Below are 24558 nucleotides of genomic sequence, written 5' to 3' on the forward strand. Positions count from 1 at the left end.
TCCTGCACCAGCAAGGTCTTCTATAAATGCCTTTTATTCTCTTCTCCGAGGCTATGGGTCCCCACACTTGTACCAGTGGTGGTAACTTTTATCTCTCTCTCATATATATATATATATATATATATATATATATATATATATATATATATATATATATATATATATATATATATATATATATATATTATTTATTTATTTATATGTAGTACCCATCTTCCTAGTACTACCTTCACCACCTTCCATCCTAACAATATAATATGCAATTCTTAGTGACGATGGATTTTTTTTACATGGCGAAATTTGAAATGAGTGGAATTTACCATTTAATGCAAACGGGGGACACGGTGCTCAACCCGGACAACTGTGTAAAGTTTCGTGAGGCTAGCCCTAAGCATCTGGCTGCCTACTTTGGACAAACGTATATTCCTCCCACTTAATGTTCCTGTTCACCTAGCAGTGAATAAGTACCCAGGAGTAGTCAGCTTGTTGTGGGAATACATCATGAAGAGGGTCAGTAGTTCGTCCCAACGGGGGAAAACGATATATCTATATCTGAAAACTGTCATGTATATATATACACTTGCTGCCTGTTCCCAATACAATTAATTATATTAGATTTAACTATATATTCAGACTTTAGCCTTGTGATTTCTAAAACTGACAGACCAAACAGCACCATTGTCGTCGACTGAGGCAGCCACTCAGCACCTGAATACTACGTCTCGCTGCCCAATGAGAGCCGCCGTTGTCGTGGTGGTAACCATCCACTCAGGACGTGGCGCAGGCCAGCTACTCAGCGGCCAGCCTTCGCCCCTCGCCGACCAATGGGCGCTTCTCTAGTCGTGTACAGCAGCCGCTCAGGGACTTTGTTTACTGCAGCGCGGCTACCAATAGCAGCCGGCGTCATGGTCTCCACCAATGTCCGTAATGTCCTGTGTCGTTGTTGTCCGGTGTCGTGGTGTCCGGCGTCGTTGTGTCCGGCGTTATGGGGTCCGGTGTCGTGGTATCCGGCGTCGTGGTGTCCGGTCTTGCGATGTCCGGCGTCCTGGTGTCCATGTGGCAAGCAAGAGATCTTGAACTCACACACTTAATACAAGTTCGATCAAGCGGCTGATTTGTGCTGCGGTTCCTTTGGCGTCACTGACGTTACCTCGCAACTCAGGCTCAGCACTCGCACTGCGAGAGGACGCGGGATCGAACCCCTGGTAGGGGCGGAACAATTGGGCACTGTTTACCCTGCAGTTATTGGGACACGGATGTAACACCAATAACGGATCATGTTATGGGTGTAACACGGTGCTGAATAATATAACAGCCGGCCTCCATAACTGGCTCAAGGCATGAATCCCTTCATAACAGGAGCACCAAAGTTAGTGGTAGCAGTGATTATATTAAAATATATGTCTGGTATAATTTCTACCACAAACGTGACTATTTATACAATGCTAATTCTCGAAAATTGCACATTTTCCTGTCTGTCCTAGTTATTTTGCCTGTCCTACTTAGACAGGGCTTGAGATCTCATGGTGAGTTACTGACCATAGTGAATTATTGATCACAGTGAGTTACTGAGCATAGTGAGTTAGGTGCGGCGGCATAAACAATGACAGTTGAAATAGAGGAAGCTACAACGGCACAGGTTGGCCAGGTACTGTCTGATAGTTCGTGTTCCTGGTGCACATTGCTGCTATTAGGCAATGATAAGTAGTGCTTTTGTGGCACTACTGATACATTATATATATATATATATATATATATATATATATATATATATATATATATATATATATATATATATATATATATATATATATATATATATATATACATACATATACATACATACTTCAGCCACGTTATTGTGACTCATCGCCTGTACATATACATATATTTTACATCTACATATATGTATATGCAAATGAACCACGTTGAAATATCATTTGAGCGCTTTCGGCCACTCACATATAGTCAGTATTAACTGGGGACACTTATATGTATAGTCAGTATCAAACTTTTAGTTGCAGGTTACTAAAAAATAAAGGGCCATAATTTAGTCAAGAATAAGTATCCTCTCTTCCTGTTACATCTAATTAAATGTTCACTACTCAATGTGTTAACGAGCCGTGAGTCTGACCATGGAGGGCCATGTCTGTGATTGTGCTCAGGATGGTAGTGATGACCGCCTGAGGTGCCTGACAGCTGAGTGGACAGCGCTTCGGGATTCGTAGTCCTGAGTTTCCGGGTTCGATCCCCGGTGGAGGCGGAGACAAATGGGCAAAAAGTTTGTCACCCTGATGCCCCTGTTGCCTAGCAGTAAATAGGTACCTGGGAGTTAGACAGCTACTACTGGGCTGCTTCCTGGGGTGTGTGTAACAAAATGGAGGCCTCGGTCGAGGACCGGGCCGCGGAGACGCTATGCCCCGAAATTATCTCAAGATAACCTGACCGGACCCCCAGCTGTCGTACGTCCTCCCAACTAACAGTTCGCGTTCTTTACGTTATGATAAACAACGTTACAAATGCAGTCTACTGCGAACAGTAACGGCTAACAAATATCTTCACGTTTTCTAAGCGTCGGTAGGTTTGGTGTGTTGTTTGACTTTATACGTTTCTGGCTAGGTTAGGAGGCTGGAATATTTACGGAGCGGCCAATCAAGAGAACGGGGCTGGATTGCGAGGGGGGAACAAAATCCGTGTGCGGAGCAGAGACGTGAATTTATAGCACGAAGTTGTGCAGTCTGGTTTAGCAACAATAACACCAAACAGAGGAAGTCAGCGTCCCCGGAGTTGGGTTGAACACGTCCCCGGAGTTGGGTTGAACAAGACTTTGTTTGTGAACATGTGGCATGTGTAGGGAGGCACCGTTGTCTCTTCATGGTTGACAACAGATGCAGAGTTTTGTATCGGGGGGGAGCAGTCATCTGTTGCCAAGGGAGGGATCGAGCAGGTTCGCGGGAATTTCACGTGTTTTGCCAGAAAACACAGTTCCAGCCCCGCTCCTGTGCCAGGTAAGTCCACTACGGGGTCACCATAGCCCGTGCTACTTTGAAACTTTTGTTCCGAGTAGCTGAATCTAAAACAACAACAAGCCAGAAAACAGTTGATCCCGTAAGCTGTTGGTGCCGTTCATGTCCAGTGTGTACTCACCTACGTGTTCTCATTTACATGTGCTAACAGGGGCCGAGCTTCAGCTGTAGGTCCCGCCTCTCGCCCTTCAATCGGCTGATGTAATAGATCCCAAACCCTTTGAGGATTGGCAAAGTTGCGTATTAATACGTATGTGGAATCTGTATTCACTCCCCTGCTACTGCAACGTCTTTACTGCTCTAAATTTGCTGTTTTTAATTTCCCCATTGGGGGGGGGGAGTGTTAAGGGAAGGGAACTATCAGGGAAAAGCGCCAAGCCATTACGACTATATAACACTGGAAAGGGATCAGGATAAGGATTTGGGATGGGATGGGGGGGGGGGGGGGAGGAATGGTGCCCAACCATCCCCGCACCCCGCATCACACAGATACTTGATGGTTATCTTGAGATGATTTCGGGGCTTTAGTGTCCCCGCGGCCCGGTCCTCGACCAGGCCTCCACCCCCAGGAAGCAGCCCTTGACAGCTGACTAACTCCCAGGTACCTGTTTACTGCTAGGTAACAGGGGCATTCAGGGTGAAAGAAACTTTTGCCCATTTGTTTCTGCCTCGTGCGGGAATCGAACCCACGCCACAGAATTACGAGTCCTGCGCGCTATCCACCAGGCTACGAGGCCCCTTTACGAGGACCATTTGGACGGTCGGGGATTGAACGCCGACCTGCAAGAAGCGAGACCGTCGCTCTACCGTCCAGTCCAGGAGGGGGGGGGGGGGAGATTTAATAAAGCAGCTACTGAAGAAACGTATTCAATAATTTCATTCACTTGGGCACTTGGAACCTCGAACGACCGTTCCCAGGAGCGGGAGACAGTAGTTCTTTCGACCAGTAATATCTGATCTGAATCTTGATTTTTCTCTACATAATATCCGTGTACAGCACGAGGCTATTTAGTGTCCGAGTGTGTGTGTGTGTATTTACTATTTGTGTCTGCAAAATCGAGCTATTAGCTCTTGGACTCTGCCGTTCTAACCACTTTATTTGTCATCTATTATATCTACTACATATATTTCTAACACATGCACACACACACATATCCCCAGGAAGCAGCTCGTAGCAGTTGTCTAACTCCCTGGTACCTATTTACTCCTAGGTGAACAAGAGAATAAGGGTGAAAGAAACTGCGCATTTGTTTCCGCCGCGGGCGGGTATCGAATCCGGGCCCTTAGGACTACGAGCCCCGAGCGCTGTCCACTCAGGCTCGAGGCCCTCAAAGCTGCACACACTCACAAAGTGTGTGTGTGTGTGTGTACTTACCTAATTGTGTTCCCCTAATTTATTCACCTAATTGTGGTCACTTAATTCAGACGTTTCCGCACCTTCAGACATCTATCATTTCAACTTTTTAACCAGAAGACGGAAGGAGTTAGTCCAGATTATCGCCTCTCTCTTCAGTTCGACTTCTCACTTCATTAAGCTAAATAAATATTTTCCAGAGTCCATACGACTCATGCCGTATGCAGAAAGAAAAACAAACTAGAATATAATCTTATTTGCACACCTAAACTTGAATTAACAGGTTCCTGGGAATCAAAAAAAAAAAAAAGTGTAAATCAGGCGGTGATAAATGGTCTGGTCGTCTCCCCCTTTTCCCCTCTTCCACCCTCATCTCCCCTCAGTCAGTGAACAGTTGTGTTCGCACTAACGAACTCTTCCTATTTGTTAATAATTAACTCCACACACCCCTTCCCCCCTCATCCCCAACCGATACATTTTACACCGCAAAAATGTAATCAATAAATATTAAAAGTAGAAAACACCACAACATTCAGACAGCCAAAACACTGTTTTTCATATAAGAACACACCTAGACACATACACACCCATAGTAACTGTACACAACGTTCGCGAGACAAGCACCAGAGTATGCAGCACCATCGTGGAACTCGGATTTTGTCACAAATATTATCAAGATGACCAAAGGTTCACCATCAAATTAACAGCGCACCTAGAACTGAGATATGGTAATAAGCTTTGAACCAGGACCTCACAAGGTATCAAATATGAGTAGAAATAATAAAGACCTGATCACGACATACAAGATACCTAGACGCCATTGCCAAGGTGGGGCAGGCTTACACTGTTTACCATAAACAGTAACTGAACGAGAGCACACAACAAAAAACTGGGGCAGGAGGATGTATGTTAAAAAAACACACACATAAAGATTCCAGAATTATTAAGATAATTAGGTAAAGGAAGACAGGACGATGCAATCTTACTTTTCTCCGACACCCTCCGCCCTTCCCCCCTCTCCAACATTCTCTTCCTCCCTCTCCAACGCCCCCTCTCCCTCCATTCCCTCTCATGAGCTCATCTTCCCCTCTCCTTTCGTCTTTCTCTCAGACACCGTCCTCCACCCTCTCTCCCCTCCCCCCGGGCACCTCCTCCGTCGATCCCGCCATAATTTCCAACCGCATGTAAAGGTAGATGAGAATTTTCACGGTGATGGAGAGCCATTTTTTCCGACTCCAAATGGCATTTAACAAGCCAACCCCGCTAGAGCCCCGGGCCATCCTCTTTTCAGGGGAACCGCTTTTTTTAAAATTGCCACAATAATGAAATAGAGCGGTTTTATTTCTTGGGCGGGCGGGACGGAGTGCGTGTAGCGATGGGTCCAGACTCATCATATCTGTGTGTGTGTGTGTGTGTGTGTGTGTGTGTGTTTTATTTAACGAATTTTTCCATTGTCAATCTTGATTCTTATACTGATGCAACACGTGATATGTTGTTTATGTGAATTGCTTCTCTTGTTTTTAACGTGTGTAATTACCTAAGTGTAGTTACAGGATGAGAGCTACGCTCGTGGTGTCCCGTCTTCCCAGCACTCTTTGTCATGTAACGTTTGTGTGTGTGTGTTTTGTTTGTGTTGATTACTTAACAAAACACACACACACACATAATATATATATATATATATATATATATATATATATATATATATATATATATATATATATATATATTCACGGAGGAACTGAAAAAGACGCATAAAAAGGATTATTGCTCTGAGGACTTTTATTCAGATGGGGCCGGATAGAGCACAGCACCAACCACCACTGCCGTTAAGAGCCAGCTTCCCATGGCACAATACACGGGATGTTGAGCCTTGTTGCAACAGCGGCTTTGAACTCTCTTGCCTGGAGTTTTCTCGCCGCGAATCGCAGGAGATGAACAATTGTCCTTAAAAATTGTGGATCTGATGATTTAGTGGCTCGAACTCCGCCCCCAGATACCTGGGGGAGCTGGAACTGCGCCCCCGGATACCTGAGGGAGCTGGAACTGCGCCCCCGGATACCTGGGGGAGCTGGCACTGCACTTCCCAGATACCTGGGGGAGCTAGAACTGCGCCCCCAGATACCTGGGGGAGCTGGAACTGCGCCCCGCAGATACCTGGGGGAGCTGGAACTCCGCCCCCAGATACCTGGGGGAGCTAGAACTGCGCATCCGGATACCTGGGGAGCTGGAACTGCGCATCCGGATACCTGGGGAGCTGGAACTGCGCATCCGGATACCTGGGGGAGCTGGAACTGCGCCCCCGGATACCTGAGGGAGCTGGAACTGCGCCCCCGGATACCTGGGGGAGCTGGCACTGCACTTCCCAGATACCTGGGGGAGCTAGAACTGCGCCCCCAGATACCTGGGGGAGCTGGAACTGCGCCCCGCAGATACCTGGGGGAGCTGGAACTCCGCCCCCAGATACCTGGGGGAGCTGGAACTCCGCCCCCAGATACCTGGGGGAGCTGGAACTGCGCCCCCGGGAACTTGGGAGAGCTGGAACTGCGCATCCGGATACCTGGGGGAGCTGGAACTGCGCATCCGGATACCTGGGGGAGCTGGAACTGCGCATCCGGATACCTGGGGGAGCTGGAACTGCGCATCCGGATACCTGGGGGAGCTGGAACTGCGCATCCGGATACCTGGGGAGCTGGAACTGCACTTCCCAGATACCTGGGGGAGCTAGAACTGCGCCCCCAGATACCTGGGGGAGCTGGAACTGCGCCCCGCAGATACCTGGGGGAGCTGGAACTCCGCCCCCTGATACCTGGGGGAGCTGGAACTGCGCATCCGGATACCTGGGGAGCTGGAACTGCGCCCCCAGATACCTGAGGGAGCTGGAACTGCGCCCCCAGATACCTGGGGGAGCTGGAACTGCGCCCCGCAGATACCTGGGGGAGCTCGAACTTGCCCCCGGATACATGAGAGATCTGGGCCTATGACTTCGGATACATGAGCGATCTATTTAATTTTGAAACCTTCCTGAAATCTCTGTCTTTACTGCATCACACACTTCCTTGTCATTTTCTAAGTCCTCATCAATTTTGGTTAACTTTGACACTTGACTGTTTTGGTGTAAGTTGCATTCATTTATGACTGCAAGATCGAGCTTCAACCCTTGGTATCCACTTCAACATCCCGCTATCCCTCTCTCACCATTCCCCCCTCCCTCTCCTACCTTCTATCCCCCCTTCTCTCTCACTTCTCCCTGTCCCCGACCCTCTGCACATTTTTCTTAAATGGTGGCACAAAGACACCTCGGCTGGTCTATGACTATGCCACTCCCCTCCCCCCCCCCATGTGTCATCTTTGAAATTTGGGTAAGGCTAGCCCCAAGCGTTTATATATATATATATTATATATATATATATATCTGGATATATGCAGAGTATCAGCGACAAAGTAAACTTATTTTTCCATTACATGTAAGTTAGTACAAAACACTTAAATTAATTAAGGTAACAAGCATTATATAATATATATTTATATATAACACTTTCCTGCTCCTCTGCCTCACTCAAACTTTCCCTCTCCTCTTCCCCCTCTCCCTTCCCCTCTTCCCTTTCCCCTTCCTCCACTCGCCCACTGTTATGGTCGGGTCTTAGGCATAAGTAAGAGGACAAGAGTTGGCTTGAAGAGGCGCTGGAATACCACAACAACTGTTAGACTCACTGGGTGATCACGTATTGATCTCGATAATGTGTGAAATAAACTGCTGATTGAAGAGTATTGATTAAAAGGGGGACCGGGCTCTCGTAGTCAAGCGGTGAAAGACGTCGATTCTTAGTCATAGGGCCCCGGGTTCGAATCCCGGACGGAAAGGAAGGAAACCTCCAGGGGGAAAGCGCCAAGCCATTACGACTATATAACACTTGGAAGGGGTCAGGATAAGCAGTTGGAATGGGGCGTAGGGAAGGAATGGTGCCTAACCACCTGGACGATCGGGGAATGAACGCCGACCTGCAGGAAGCGAGACCGTCGCTCTACCGTCCAGCCCAAGTGGTTGGGCTAATCCCGTCCGGAGCGGAAACAACGTTTTCATTCATCTCATGCCTCTGTTCACCTAATAGTAAATCGGCACCTGGGAGTTTCTTGGAGGCTACATCGTGGGGATGATCAGCAAATGGTCTAGTACACACACACATTGCCTATTTAGTGCCCGTTTAGTTTTGTCTCGGTCGGAAAGCAAACCCGGTTCCGTGGATTCTAATTCTGAACGGTAGTCGGCTGCACGAAGCTGGTATGTGGTGGTGTTGGCGGTGTTGGGCGAGGAAGAAGATTTGAGGGAAGATCAGTGGTGGGTCCCGAATGATGTGTCGTTATCTTGAGGTTATCTTTAGATAATTTCGGGGATTAGCGTCCCCGCGGCCCGGTCCTCGACCAGGCCTTCTTTTTGTTACACACCTCCAGGAAGCAGCCGTAGCAGCTGTCTAACTCCCAGGTACCTATTTACTGCTAGGTAACAGGGGCAGCTGTCAGGCTGAGTCACATGTACACATGTGTACACATTTGGAATACCTCAACATTGTCGCTAATGTGTGCATTAGTACTTATTTAGCACTGTCTATTGGGAGGAAGATCTAGCTCTTTGGACCTGCCACCTAACCCATTTGTACTTGATGCCCATTGACGTTCAAGTTGTTTTTATTTACTCTTGTTTTTCAAGGGAGGTGGCTTCCTCGACTTCTTCTTCCAGTGCATTCCATTTGAGGACCAGCCGTACTCTTTATAAGTTTGTCCTTAAATTTCTGAATTATTTCCAACTTCCATCTTTTTTTATTCTATGTTCTATTCACTGGAATAGGCTGCGCCTGTCCACCTTGTGTATTCCCAAAACATATTTTGCATGTAGTGATCATATCCCCTTCAGGTACTTCTCTCTTCTAGAGTTGTCAGCTTAGGGACCAAGATGAATATATTGTTTTGTTGACCAGACCACACACTAGAAGGTGAAGGGACGACGACGTTTCGGTCCGTCCTGGACCCTTCTCAAGTCGACTGTGAGAATGGTCCAGGACGGACCGAAACGTCGTCGTCCCTTCACCTTCTAGTGTGTGGTCTGACCAACATACTTTAGCCACGTTACTGTGACTCATCGCCTGAATATATTGTTTTGCCTTAGTCCTCGGGTGTATGATTGCATGGGTGTATCATTGTATAAGTGTATGTTCATGATTGTATATGAATGAATGACTGTAGGGGTGTATATGTGAATGAATTAATGAATATTTGTTTTTGGATGTATAAGTTATCTGATGCTTGACATATGAGATTCCCTGCATTACCATCTCCCTTAACCCCCCTCCCTTACATACTCCCTTTCCCCTCACCCTTATTACTGCATTATCCCCTCTCTTTATCCCTTCCCTTACCCGCCCTCCCTTACCTATTCCTTTATTCCTTCCATTACCCGTTCCTTTACCTACGCCCTTAACACCACCCTTACCTACTCCCATATCTCCTCACCTATTCCCTTACCTATTTTTTTATCCACTTCCTTACCCCTTCCCATACCTACTGCCTTAGCTTCTTCCATTTCCCTCTAATTTACTCACTCCAATACTCACTTCCTTACCCACTCCCTTAATCATTTCCTTACACTACTCCCTTACCCACTCATTATTCCCTCTTTTACCCTTTCCCTTACTCCTCCTTTACCCATTCCCTCGCCCCTTACTTTAACTCAATTTCTTACCACTTCCCTAATCCCCATTACTTAGTCCCTTATCATCTCCTTCACCCCGTCTATTACCCTCCCTCCCATCCCCACTCCCTTTACCTACTCCTTTACCCCCCCTCCCTTTCCCTTACTCATTGCATTACTACCTTACCCCTTCACTTACCGTCTCCGTTACCCACTGCAATACACTTCTCTCTCTCTCTTCCCTTATGCTCAGCACCTCTCCTCTTCTCTATACCACCTCCCTTTTCTGTCTCTTCTATTCCTAATCTCTCCGTTTCTACCTTTTTGTGTTCCCTCCCTGTAAATTTCACCATCACTATACCTCATCCTATTTTTTTCCTTCGTTTCTCCTTTCTTTGTCTTCCTTCCTCCGCTTCCCTCTCCCAGGCCTTCCCTCACTCTTCCCCTCCCTTTCACTCTCCCTCACACGCCCCCTCTCCCTCCCACTAACGCAGTAGTTCTCGCCTATCTGCTTCGCGTTCGTCAGAGTAAGGGGGAATTTCCCTCATCCTTCCAGTAATTTCCCTATTAACTACTAATTAATTGGTCCTTATTAAAGTGCAAATCACGCCTATTGGGTCACTTCCCGTCTTCAACTAGACTCGGCCATATTGAGAAGAGGATCCCATGTGGGGGAATGGAGAGGGAGGGAGGGGGGAAGAATGGATGTAGGGTGAAGAGGGAAAGAGAGGAATTAGAGAAGAAATTAGTACAGGGGGCCGGGTGACGGTGAGAGGGGGGGGGGGTGGGCCGGGTGACGGTGAGAGGAGGGGGGGGGGGAACGGGTGATGGGGAGAGGAGTGGAGGGGGACGGGTGATGGGGAGAGGGGGATGCTGAGAGCTGATGAGGAGTTGGAAAATATGAGAAATTAAATAAATTAGCGATTTAAGAATAAACGGGAAAAGACCGGAAGGAGATAAAAGGGAGTGAAGGGGGAGCTTGATAACGAGGGGGGGGGGGTAGAGGGGAAAGGGGAGCTTGATAGGAAGGGAAGAAAGGGGAAGGTGACTTGAAAACGAGAAAAACGGTTCAGGAAGGGGGGGGGGGATTGGATTCTGTGGAAACCAAGATATGAAGTTAGAACAGCTCAACCCTCAGGATATAGAACACACATGTACCCCCCATTCCCCGCTACCCCCATTCCCCGCTACCCCCATACCCCTTCCCTCTCACTCAAAAATGTTTGAACTATAAGAAAAAAACACATCAGCTGTGTTTTCCAGCAAGTGAAAGAGTGGACGAGTTAAGAATGTCATAATTATGCTAGCAGATCCACGGAGGTTTTGATGAGGCATATATACACAGCTTCCCTCTACTGAATATGAAGGATTACATAGTGTAACACGCTTGGAAGTCAGTCATTTCTCTCCCATGGGACGTGTGAGTGTTTGGTACAACATATATAGTCTTGACAAGAGAGATGTGGGGGGGGGGGGATACCCAGGGGCCAGATTCACGATAGCACTTACGCAAGCACTTACGAACGTGTACATCTTCCCTCAATCTTTGGCGGCTTTGGTTACATTTATTAAACAGTTTACAAGCATGAAAACTTTCCATTCAACTGTTGTTATTGTTATAAACAGCCTCCTGGTGCTTCGGAGCTCATTAACTGTTTAATAATTGGAAACAAAGCCACCAAAGATTGAGAAAAGATGTACAGGTTCGTAAGTGTTTGCGTAAGTGCTTTCGTGAATCTGGCCCCAGGTCTCTAGTTCAACTTCTTGTTGCACGCAAGTTTGGCTGCAGTGTGCGTGAATAAGGACAACATAAACTCAAGGCAAAATACTCGCCGGGATCTTTGTTTCCTTGTTAACTTGAAGCCGTTGAAAGCAAACAACTAGTTTCAATACACCGTAAACTAAAAGTAAGGAAAGGATAAGCAAGCAACCAAACAAAGTAAAGATGTGGTAAGCAATCAACCAAAGTAAAGGTGTAGTAAACAACCAAAGAATAAACAAGCAACCAATACAAATCCAATATTTTCCTCTAGGAAGCTATAGTCTTATAAGGACGATAAGTATAAGGGACGCAACAGGAATATATCTCTTACCGTCTACGGCCACGATTCATCAAACTCGTTCTCACTGTTTAGCTGCTGTGTTTGCATATATTAAAAAGTTTACAATCACCAACCTCCCAACCAAATGATTTTATCGGTATAAATGACATGTGATTGGCAAGTACGACACTACCCTCGAAGAGCTTCAACCTCTTATAGTGGCTTCAGAGCTCATAAACTTTAATAAATGTAAACAAAGCCGCCAAAGACTTGAGAACAGATGCACAGGTTTCGCAATTACTTGCGTAGCTGCTTGATGAATCCAGGTCTGCCTGTGAGGCGTGTACTCACCGAGTTATGCTTGCGGGGGTTGCACTTTGGCTCTTTGGCCCGCCTCTCAACCGTAAGAAGCGATCACCGGGAAGGCACGACGCACCCTTCACTCCCAACATTACTGTACTAACTCTTTCAGCTTGAGACTCGACCCCACAACACGTCGTCGGGCGGCGCTCGTCCATCCAGCGGCCGACCCCCTCAAAGATGCATTCACCAATTTTAACATTATTTGTATTCATTTTGTTCTCACGAATAAATTAATATTGTTATATATTAAAAGTCTGTGAATAGTTAGACGTAGGTTAGGTAAGGTGTTTAGGTCTCTGTTGGGTATTTTTTGTATTTGTAGTACGTGGGTGAAGCATTTACAGCGATGTGGTTCCAACAAAATTCGTCAATTTTAATTTTTTTTTATTATGCACCCCATACCCATCCCGTGGACTGTGGTGGAAATGGTTGCAGAGGCACATAAGGGTTTCAGGAACTAAACACCAGAGTTCGTTTAGCTAAGCAAGTGACAATCTTTTGAAGCTAATTATACAAAAGTCGTCAGCGAAGCACTTGTTCGAGAAGTGTTCGAACGTCATCAGTTGTGAGTCGTGTGTAAACAGTTTTTAATTCAAAACAGGGGGTTTGGCGGGTGCATGGAATGGACTTTGGTATTTGTTTATGAGGACGGGCTGATTTGCAGCACATGATTGAAGCATTTAGGTGTGATTCGAACAGTACAGGTGGGTGAAGCAATCTTCGAGAAAGTTTCGAACGAGGAAAATGAAAAGTGGTTTTCGTTCACAAATAAGGAGTTTATCGGCTGGATTAACTAGCATTTGGTCATTGTTTGTGAGTACAGGCTGCTTTGTTTACGTGCATGAGCAGCTTTATGAGGACGGGCTGTGGTGTTCATGAGGACGGGCTGCGGTGTTCACGAGGACGGGCTGCGGTGTTCACGAGGACGGGCTGCGGTGTTCATGAGGACGGGCTGCGGTGTTCACGAGGACGGGCTGCGGTGTTCATGAGGACGGGCTGCGGTGTTCACGTGGACGGGCTGCGGTGTTCACGAGGACGGGCTGCGGTGTTCACGAGGACGGGCTGCGGTGTTCACGAGGACGGGCTGCGGTGTTCATGAGGACGGGCTGCGGTGTTCACGAGGACGGGCTGCGGTGTTCATGAGGACAGGCTAAAACCTCACCATCTGGCAACCTACACACACCAAAAATATGAATACTTTTTTTCTATGGTATATTTTCTCTATTTCACATTTATTTGTTTACGGTTTACATCTGTAGATTGGATTTGAATACTTTATAATAGCCTCTTAACTAATACTGATTCTTATAAATCATATCAATCTCCAGGGAGCCACATAATTAACGAAAAGGGGGATTAAACTTTAAACCTCGCGGATATGGTCACTATACCCACTATATCGAAAAATCGGGTCGAGGATCCTATACAATATACAATCGGAAATCGGTGCTGGAATCAGAGTGGGGGGGAGGGGGGGGGGGCAGGAGGGGAGCGGCTGGCTGGCTGGCTGGCTGGTCGGGGTAACAAGGTCCATTGAATAAACGTCATCCTATTACACGTGTTTACTGTAAAGAGTGAGGAAGGGGAGGGAAGTGGGAGGGGGAGAACCCGCTCGAACGCCCAGGGAAAATTTCCCCATCTTCTTCGCCCGTTTTTCCCCATAAATACTCGTTTCTGCTAACCTGAATCTTTAGAAACAAAAGATCAGTTAAGAGGAATTTTTTACTTGGAATGTGTGTGTGTGTATATATATATATATATATATATATATATATATATATATATATATATATATATATTAAAGGATGGTGGGAAAGAGGTCTTGCGGAGGTTAGGAGCTTTTCTCCCTAGTGTCGCTGGGTGCTGGGTGGCGTTTATCTGGAGTTTAGTGTTAACAATGGGGAATGGGGAGGGGAGAGGGGGGGGGAGGAAAGGGGGAGAGGGGGGGGAGGAAAGGGGGAGAGGGGGGGGAGGAAAGGGGGAGAGGGAGGGTTTAGGGATAAACGTGTTGTAACGGGGGAATTAATGACCATTTCGACGCTGGGTGGCTGAGTTCCTGGTTTTCCCCTTCCTTTCCCATTTTCCCCTGCCACCCATTTTTTGTTTCCCTTTTCCCCGTCCCTCTTTTTAGCATCTCTCCTTCCATTTATATTGTCCTTTCCATTCCTATTTTCACCCTCTCCTCCAATTGTTTTCCATCCCTCCCGTTCCCTTCTCTGCCCCCTCCCACCTGCACTTCCCCTCTCCCATTGCCTCCTCTCCCCTCCTCCCCCTCATGAGGGGAGCAGAGGCTGAATGAGGGGCAAGAAAGAAACCAGTTACTGTACTTATTTGTGTGTTTGTCTAAGCAGCCACTCACGTTCCAGAGAGATTTGGTTCAAAGCTCACTTAAACAAGCAAACTCCGGCAATTTGTTTGCTTGTTTGTTTGTGTTTCTCTCTCTCTCTCTCTCTCTCTCTCTCTCTCTCTCTCTCTCTCTCTCTCTCTCTCTCTCTCTCTCTCTCTCTCTCTCTCTCTCTCTCTCTCCTCTCTCTCTCCTCTCTCTCTCTCTCTCTCTCCACGTGTACGAGTGTAAGACCTCAAATGATCTTCTCTCCGTAGGATGATGAATGGACAACAAGCTGGAGGCGGGTCGTCCAGGTCGTCCGAATCCCGGGACCCTCACCACGACGACGACGACGACGACCTCATCAACCCCGGCTCCCCGACCACCCTCGACGACTCCGACGACGAGGACCTCTCTCTAGGTAGGTGGTCCACCATCTTGTCTTCTCTGTGGGGGTGTCTCAAGACGCAGGTTCAATCCCATCACATTGCTTACACGTGGATCGTCAGGGATGGGAACTCGGACCAGTAAATTAGCAGCGCGTCACTCTATCAGCCAGGCCAGCATGCAGTAAAGTTGGGTTGTTCACGCGTTGCAGAGATAAATATCAGTTGATCGTTGCCAAAATTTGCAGGTAGATTGGATCATATTGGCAATAATTCACTCTCACTCCAGCTCACGGCCGGATAGCTCTGATTCTTTCAACGATATTCAATAATATTTCTATGTTTTTATATTTTAACTTTTGCCAATCATACTATATATATTTTTCGGACCATTTTTTTTTGTTTATGGGTGGTGCAAAGTTAAGGATTATACAAGTAACTTAAAAGTATTGAAAGATCTCACTTGAGTGTGACCCGAGATGCAGGTGGGAAAGTGTGAGGGTTGGAATAGGCGTCTTTTTGGGCCTGAAGACGCCTACCATTGGTGTTATAGATGGGTTTTGTTGTAGGTGGGGTGGTGTTGTAGGTGGGGTGGTGTTGTGCGTGTAACATGTAGGGGTAGCTGACTTGACAGGCGAGACCCGTCTGTGGGGTAAAAGGGTTCAGTACAGGGAAATAAAAAAAGAGACAATGCTTATATATTTTCTGATTCTGTCTGCATGTGAGTTTGGCTGTTGATTGGTACCGTTTAGACAAACATCTTCCAACCTGACTTTACGGTTGTGAGACAAGCTTCTCCCACCTTGACTGTTGAAAAGTACCGTTGGAAGACAAGCATCTCCCACCCTGACTGTTGAACAGTACCGTTGGAAGACAAGCATCTCCCACCCTGACTGTTGAACAGTACCGTTGGAAGACAAGCATCTCCCACCCTGACTGTTGAACAGTACTGTTGCGAGACTAACCATCTCCCACCCTGACTGTTGAACAGTTACCGTTGTGCGACTAACCATCTCCCACCCTGACTGTTGAACAGTACCGTTGTGCGACTAACCATCTCCCACCCTGACTGTAATTAACTGCTGTTCAAATCCCAGCTGCTCGTGCCGTTGGACTTATGTTAACTTAATGACGTTAATTGGACTTAATTAAATTCTAATTAATAACCTAGTTTTTAATTTATCCCTCCATCAATTAATGTTAATTGTTACCACCTGAATAGATAATTTGTCACTGGCTACAGATGTGTTCGGTATTGGTGCAGGTGTGTCAGTGTTGGTGCAGGTGTGTCAGTATTGGTGCAGGTGTGTCAGTATTGGTAAAGGTGTGTGAATATTGGTACAGTGTGTCAGTATTGGTACAGTGTGTCAGTATTGGTACAGGTGTGTCAGTATTGGTGCAGGTTTGTTAGTATTGGTACAGGTGTGTCAGTATTGGTGCAGGTGTGTCAGTATTGGTAAAGGTGTGTGAATATTGGTACAGTGTGTCAGTATTGGTACAGTGTGTCAGTATTGGTACAGTGTGTCAGTATTGGTACAGGTGTGTCAGTATTGGTGCAGGTGTGTCAGTATTGGTACAGGTGTGTCAGTATTGGTACAGGTGTGTCAGTATTGGTACAGGTGTGTCAGTATTGGTACAGGTGTGTCAGTATTGGTACAGGTGTGTCAGTATTGGTACAGTGTGTCAGTATTGGTACAGGTGTGTCAGTATTGGTACAGGTGTGTCAATCTAGGCACAGCTATGTTAGTCTTGCAACAGGTGTCAGTGTGACTACAGGTGTGACAGGCCACATGCTTGCCACTCTTATCCACATATTTATCAGTACCTGTTGTTAATTGTGTTATTCTCTCCCCCCTCCCAGGTACCCACTCCCCGCCCCCCACCGCTGAGAGTCCACTCCCCATCACCATCGCCAGTGAGGGAGATGTCGTCTCCCCAGCCTCCAACACCACCTCCTCGCACCCTCCGTCTGTCTCCCCTCACCCTCCGTCTGTGTCCCCTCACCCGGCTAGCATCTCCCCTCACCCGTCGACCACCCCGCCACAGAACTCGCCGCTGCCGCTGCTGAAGAACGACGCGTCGCCCCCCTCCTCCGACCTCCACCACCACCATCACCACCATCTCCACCACACACCGTCGTCGCTGGAGGTGACCAAGCCCTACCTTGTGCCGCCCATGTCGTCCCTGCCCCTCATGACGTCCCTAGCGACGTCCCTCGCCTCTCCTCTCTCCCTCTCTTCCCTCCCCTTCTCCTCCATGGCCGCAGGGGAGGGCTTTAAGTTCCCCTCACACCCCTTCCTACCCCATCCGCACCACCTCCTTCACCCCTTCTCCCTCCATCACCCCCTGCCGCTAGTCTCCCCTCACTCCCATCCTTTCTTCACCCTGCCACCTCATAACCCATCTGCTACTTAATTCCCCCCCTCCCCCCCCCTCCCTCATTTTCCCCTCACGCACTTCTCATGCACCCCTCATTTGTACCCTTAACTAACGCCCTGTTGTGTAATTACCTGTTATTTAATTTTACCTTGATCTCTAAGTGTTCCCAGTCATCACCAGTGTAAACAAATCACTGCTCATTCCTTCCTTCCTTGCATTCATTCATTCACTCCTGAAGGACTTTTTTTGTACTTTTCATTTTCTCTGACACACACACACACACACACACACACACACACACACACACACACACACACACACACACACACACACACACACACACACACACACACACACACACACACACACACACACACACACACACACACCAGTCACTGTCAGTCTTCAATCTTGAACATCCTTTAGGATACGAAGCCGAAGTAAGACCTGTTAGTGGTGTTTTCTCCAAGAACATCGTCTTCACTTCAACATCCAAGTAGCACCTAAAGAGGAGGTTACCTCAACTTCTATTTATTAAAATAGCAAACACTGCGGAACAGATATTGACACACTTGAGGTACTATATCTCCTTCGTCGAGCAGAGAGTCACTGATTCCTCAACCCATCTTTCAAGGAGTTTCGAAGACACCCTCACCTATTCACTCTCAGCCGAAAACGCCCTTAATAATCAATCTCCAGACGAAGGTACCCCCTCGATAATCTCCCCGTGGAAGATGCCTTCGACAATCAATCCCCAACCGAAGACATCCCTTATTATCAATCCCAAGACAAAGACGATCGGAACAATCTACCCCCAGCTGAAGAAACCCTAGAAAGTCAACCATCAACCAAAGACACCCTCAGCTATCCTCTCCCAGCCAATGAAACCCTCGACAATCAGTCCTCAACCAGAGAGACCCTCAACTGTGCATCCCCAGCCAAAGAAAACCTCGACCACCGACCAAAGAATCATTTATCAACCAGAAAAATGAATTTGGGGCGTGGACCATCGGCGTGTGGCGTTTCGTGCATAACTTTTGAACCCTAGAGAATGCCGACTATTGATTTTGGAGAATCGATTTCCGTCACCTCTGGTCTGTCTGTCAGGACACGCCACTTGCATCTGGCCTCGGCTGTCGCTCGCTGCTGCGGGGGACGCAACAGTAGCCATCACCTTCATACACTCTCAACGTGTGACAAATAATGTCAATATTCTCTTCGAAAATGATTCAGTGCAAATTAACAAGTTGAAATTAATCTCCACGAGGATCATTTTTCTTAAGTGGTCCAAAGGGATTGATTATTACGTTTTCAAGTGCACTGTAAGTTACTTTCAGACGATAAAATGAAGTGGACACCAAAGTTGATATATGGATAACAAGCGGGAAGAGAAGCGCTCGATGCCGGGGCATATGAGCTGCTACGTTCCAGTGAGCTCTTTACTGCTACCTAAGTATACCATTATTATGCATCCAACTACGAGCACCATCCACACTTCAACCCAAAGTGTGGCTGCTTCCTACTGTCAGCCTCTTTCCTTGCTACCTACCAACACCACTATTAAGCTTCAACCTACGAGCAGCACTACACTATCTCTCTCTCACATACACACACAGCCTCCATAACTTATTCTTAAACTGGATGATGTACATCACATTTATCTCGAGTAAATCTGTCAACGACGCTGACCTCATTTCATAGATATTTTTCATTCCTCATCTCCTTGTGGCCATGTGTCTTTTCTCACGTGAACATTGATGAAAGAGTCCTGTGTACAAAGTATCTGAACCAAGACCCATTTTTCTTGACCACTTAAGGAGATAAATAAACGCAATTGTTACACTTTTACTAAGATTTCCTTAGTGAAGAATATCACACTCGATAAATAAACGCAATTGTTACACTTTTACTAAGATTTCCTTAGTGAAGAATATCACACTCTCTTCAGCCATGAAAATCTAACTTGAAACTATTCATCTGTTATACTTGGATCTTAATAAAGTATCCGGGTTTCCTTTACATAGAAAATGAGGCGTCAAGATGATGGGTTTTGCTTCAACTTTATCTCACCTAAACCTGTATAGGGACTGTGCTAGCTCATTGTAAATAAGAGACCTTTACTAATGCACAATTAGAATGTCTTTCGACGTAACCTTAACCCATCATGTGAAGTCCCTCAACTTCCCCTCACCTCCCCCCCGCTCCCGCCAGATGTAATATGTGTCATGTGCATTCTGAAGCTTTAAGTGAGGTTTACGATCACTTATATGTATATGTATATACATATATATGCGAACAAGCCTGAATGGTCCCCAGGACTATATGCAACTGAAAACTCACATCCCAGAAGTGATTCGAACCCATACTGCCAGGAGCACAATGCAACTGGTGTGTACAGGACACCTTATCCACTCGACCATCAAATCATGAGGTGATTTGATAAAATACTATGCCCAAGATTACCATCAGAGTACCGGCGGGCTAATGGGCAAATAGCCTCGGCTACCATCAGCTTTTGTCCGGTCGTGATGGTCGAGTGGATAAGGTGTCCTGTACACACCAGTTGCATTATGCTCCTGGCAGTATGGGTTCGAGTCACTTCTGGGGTGAGTTTTCAGATACATATATATATGTATGTATGTATATATATGACCAAGTACGCGTGTGAGAGTTACGTCACTCCAGCCAGTGTCTCGATCCTCGCTTCTGGCTTCAGTGTTCTAAATTGTTGTACAATATTTTGAAGACCTTGATGGTGTTTCTCCCGCTGCATCCTTCCTCAGAGTTACTTGTTGTAAATACAGATTATTGTATCTATCATTATTGTGAATAATAAAATGTATTAATGAAGACGAGACTTTCACTACAATAATAATAATAATTATAATAAAATTATTATTATTAGACTAATAATAATAATAATAATCGTTAGAGGTTATATGAAAATTTCAATGTCACAGTTTATCTAAATCATTACATAGAATACATCCACAAGAACCACTCCAATACTCACAATGATCACACCACACTACACCTACACCACGACACACCTGGGGCCAGATTCACGAAGCAGTTAAGCCAGCACTTATGAACCTGTACATCTTTTCTCAATCTGGCGGCTTTTTTACAATTATTTAAACAGTTAATGAGCTCCGAAGCACCAGGAGGCTGTTTATAACAATAACAACAATTGATTGGAAAGTTTTCATGCTTGTAAACTGTTTAATAAATGTAACCAAAGCCGTCAAAGATTAAGGAAAGATGTACACGAGAACAAATCCACAAGGGCCGTGACGAGGATTCGAACCTGCGTCCGGGAGCATCCCAGACACTGCCTTAATCGACTGAGCTACGACAGGGTAAAAACGGCCCTTGTGGATTTGTTCATTTGATGCATCACGTTAGTGTGATCTCTGTGTGTAAAGATGTACACGTTCATAAGTGCTTGCGTAACTGCTTCGTGAATCTGGCCTACTGTACAACATATTATGTCTGTATTGCACTACAATATGCCCACCCCGCACCTCACAACAACCCACAATACCCATGACAGCTCACACCATAATCCACAATACCACAACAACCAACACCCGAATCATAACTATAACACCACAACCCACAATACCCACACGGAATTGAGCAAAATAGGAGTCGAGGAAAAACAGGAATAATTACGATCTTGAATGAATAAAAGAAATGAAAAGAGAAAGAACAGACTATGGCAAAAAGAAAAAATGAAAGTAACCGTAGTAAAGACAGATTAAAGAATGACTAAATATAATAAAATTAGATCATTTACTTTATTTGTAAAATAATTACGGAAATTTGTTTACCCAGACCACACACTAGAAGGTGAAGGGACGACGACGACGTTTCGGTCCGACCAGGACCATTCTCAAGTCACACAATCGACTTGAGAATGGTCCAGGACGGACCGAAACGTCGTCGTCCCTTCACCTTCTAGTGTGTGGTCTGGTCAACATACTTTAGCTACGTTATTGTGACTCATCGCCTGCATAATTACGGAAAGTCGGATTAATATGTAGACGCAATACTGTAGGAAGTTCAGGATGAAAGACTGCGTAGTAAGGGTATGAAAGAAGGAACGAAGGTTGTACATAAGTATATACGGATGTAATAAATTAATAAAATATGGACACTAGGAAATAGGGAGGGAAGATAATCTTGAGGTTATCTTGAGATGATTTCGGGGCTTAGCGTCCCCGCGGCCCAGTCCTCGACGAGGCCTGTTTGTTTACACACTTCCAGGAGGCAACCCGTAGCAGCTGTCTAACTCCCAGGTACCTATTTACTGCTAGGTAACAGGGGCATAAGGGTGAAAGAAACATTTTGCCCATTTGTCTTCGCCTTTACCGGGGATCGAACCCGGAATCTCAGGACTACGAATCCGAAGCGCTGTTCACCCAGCTGTCAGGCGCCCCCCGAACAGAAAGGAGGACGAACAGAATGAAATAAGTAAGTATTGAAAGAAATATAAATAATGGACTAAGCCCCTGTGCTATATCACAGCCATACATTTTGGGGATAGCCTCACCCAACTTTGCAGGGTAATTGCTGCGAGGGAGGTGCTCAACATGGGTTATTCAGGGTTGGCACCATTGATATGAGTACAACATAACATGGTCCCACAGCAAACCCCATGGTGGTGGATCTTCTACTGCCTATCGGCTCAACCCTTTGAAAATAAAAATTCAAACCAAAAATTATTTTACCACATCGTAAAACATAACGCACTTATCTTGGCAAAATTAAAAAAATAAATATTCTTTATAATTTGATTTTAGCTTAGCAATGACACTTTTGACATCCTTCCAATGGATGTTGAATGTGTATTTCTCTGTTCCTCCATCAACTCAGAGATAGAGAGATATGCTAGGTCAACCTGGTCTGTTTCACATATATTTATGCATATTTAGCCTAGTTTATGCCTATTCTATGCAAATTTGGTCATGCTAATTTTAAAACTACAAGTTTTAATAAATAATTTAAAGACTTCTAAATTTATTCACGGCCGAACAAACGCACGGACACTAACGCGCGGACACACTACCCGCCAAACACACACCGAAACTACGACGTTGGTACAACGTTCGAACAAGTTTTAACACCTAACCAGTTATAACAACCAATATAGCAAGTTGTAACAACGTTCTAATACGTCATAAACACGTTAAGCTAAGATGTAACAACTTTATTACAAGTTGTTACTTGATAGAGTAAAGGAAAATAGAGACAGTTTCGGTTTGTGTTTCCAGGGTAACGCTCGGACACTAACGCGCGGACACAACGCACGGACAAAGTTAAAACAGACATATGCATTTATACAGACCAAACAACAAACGCAAGCAACGAACCATCAACATCACTAAAGATAGGTAACGATCATTCAATGTCAGTAACGACAGGTAACGAACAACATCGTTAATAACAACAAGTAATGAAGAGCATCGCTAATAACGCCAAATAACGAAACAGCATCGTCAATAACGACAGGTAACGAAGCAGCATCGCCAATAAGGACAGGTAACGAACCATCAACACCAGTAACGAAGCACCATCGCCAATAACGAACGGGATCAAATAGTAGAAAATCAGACGCCATAAGGAGAAACGACGCAATGTTATTAAATTTCCCGGAGGAAATGGTAAACACTTGTTTTCCCCTTAGTCCTGACACACCCCAGCCGACCAAGGACCCAAGACCTACCTATAGACCCCAGACCCTCCTAGACTACGACCCCAAGAGACCCCAGACTATAGTCCCAAGATCAAAATAGAGCTCAGACCCCTAGGCTACGAGCCAAGCGACCGCGGACCACCAGACTTGCTACAGCCCTATACTCAACAGGTTCCCGCTTCGAAGCCTGAGTTCTGAGGCTTCGATAGACCCGACACCCTCGCGAAGCGTTCCCAACGCTTGATAATATTTGTCGTCCTGTTTGCTCGCTGGTCTTATTGGGTGGATGTTATGGCCTGTTGAACGGAGGGGTGAGGGGAGGGGGGGGGAATGAAGGAGCGAGGGGAGAAGGGGGGAAGATAGGAAATAAGATAAGCAAGGTGGCTAAGGTAAGGAGAGGAAGGGCAAGTGACGGGGAGATTTGTGACGTGGGTAACGAGGACAAGGAGTTGGTTTTTAAGGCAAGGAAATATGGGTATGGGGGGGGGGTTAGTTTCATCAAGGGAGGTAAGAAAGAAGGAGAGAGCTAGAGGGGAAGGAAAGACGGGGCTAAAGGGAAGGCAATGACAAGAGAGAGAAAAGCAGGGATGAGCAAGAGCGAAAGGAGAGAGGGAATGAGGGAAACAGAGGGGGAAAAGGAATAAAATGGGTGAGAGGAACAAAAGAGGGAGAAGAAGAGAGGAACTAGAGTGAAGGAGAAAGAGTGGGGGAGATATAAAGAGGCTGTGGGAAATTTTTACCCACCATATCTAATAATCATCTAAGAAATGTATAATTTCTATATCATATCTAAATCATATCAAAATCATATCTAAATCGTATCAAAAATCATATAATGAATCTTTAAAGATTCATTATATGATTTTTGATACGATTTAGATATGATTTTGATATGATTTAGATATGATATAGAAATTATACATTTCTTAGATGATTATTAGATATGGTGGGTAAAAATTTCCCACATCTTCCAGAGGGAGAGAACTGGCACAGAGTCCAATACTTAGGACAATAGTAACCATATGTATTTATTTACTCTCCATTGGATTGATAATACAAGTGCAAATTTTGCTTGCACTTTTGTGCTGCTGTCCGTTGTGGACGATTGTGTCTGTTAGGAGTCTGTGGGTCTTGTGGAGTTAGAGTGTCTTGAGGTCTCTCAGGATCTAACTGCAGCTGGCTCACTGATTCCATGTGGATGAGTTTGTCCAATGTCTTCAGGGAAGTTGTTCCTTTAGACAGGATTTTGACTATTCTCAAAATCCCCTGACTATCTGGATGGACTGAGACAACTTTAC

The 24558-nt window shown here is 45.8% G+C and overlaps 1 protein-coding gene and 1 long non-coding RNA gene across 3 annotated transcripts in view; one reads left to right on the forward strand and one right to left on the reverse strand.

Moving 5' to 3' along the window:
* LOC123747516 (homeobox protein SIX3) overlaps positions 1 to 20412 on the forward strand; it is a 30825-nt gene extending 10413 nt beyond the window's left edge. Inside the window, exons 2-3 of the mRNA XM_045729733.2 lie at positions 15073 to 15218; positions 17045 to 20412. Coding sequence (XP_045585689.1) covers positions 15073 to 15218; positions 17045 to 17598 — 700 coding nt within the window. The 3' untranslated portion in view covers positions 17599 to 20412. The remainder of the gene's footprint in view (positions 1 to 15072; positions 15219 to 17044) is intronic.
* LOC138370078 (uncharacterized) overlaps positions 1 to 24558 on the reverse strand; it is a 95427-nt gene that overhangs the window by 45945 nt on the left and 24924 nt on the right. Inside the window, exon 3 of one of the 2 annotated variants that reach the window (XR_011230021.1) lies at positions 13467 to 13644. The exons of the other annotated variant lie outside the window; for it this stretch is intronic. This is a non-coding gene — a long non-coding RNA (uncharacterized lncRNA). Of the gene's footprint in view, positions 1 to 13466; positions 13645 to 24558 lie in introns of those variants that run through there. 2 annotated transcript variants of the gene reach the window in all.

The sequence above is a fragment of the Procambarus clarkii genome, chromosome 30 (genome assembly GCF_040958095.1).
Source record: "Procambarus clarkii isolate CNS0578487 chromosome 30, FALCON_Pclarkii_2.0, whole genome shotgun sequence".
NCBI lineage: Eukaryota > Metazoa > Arthropoda > Malacostraca > Decapoda > Cambaridae > Procambarus > Procambarus clarkii.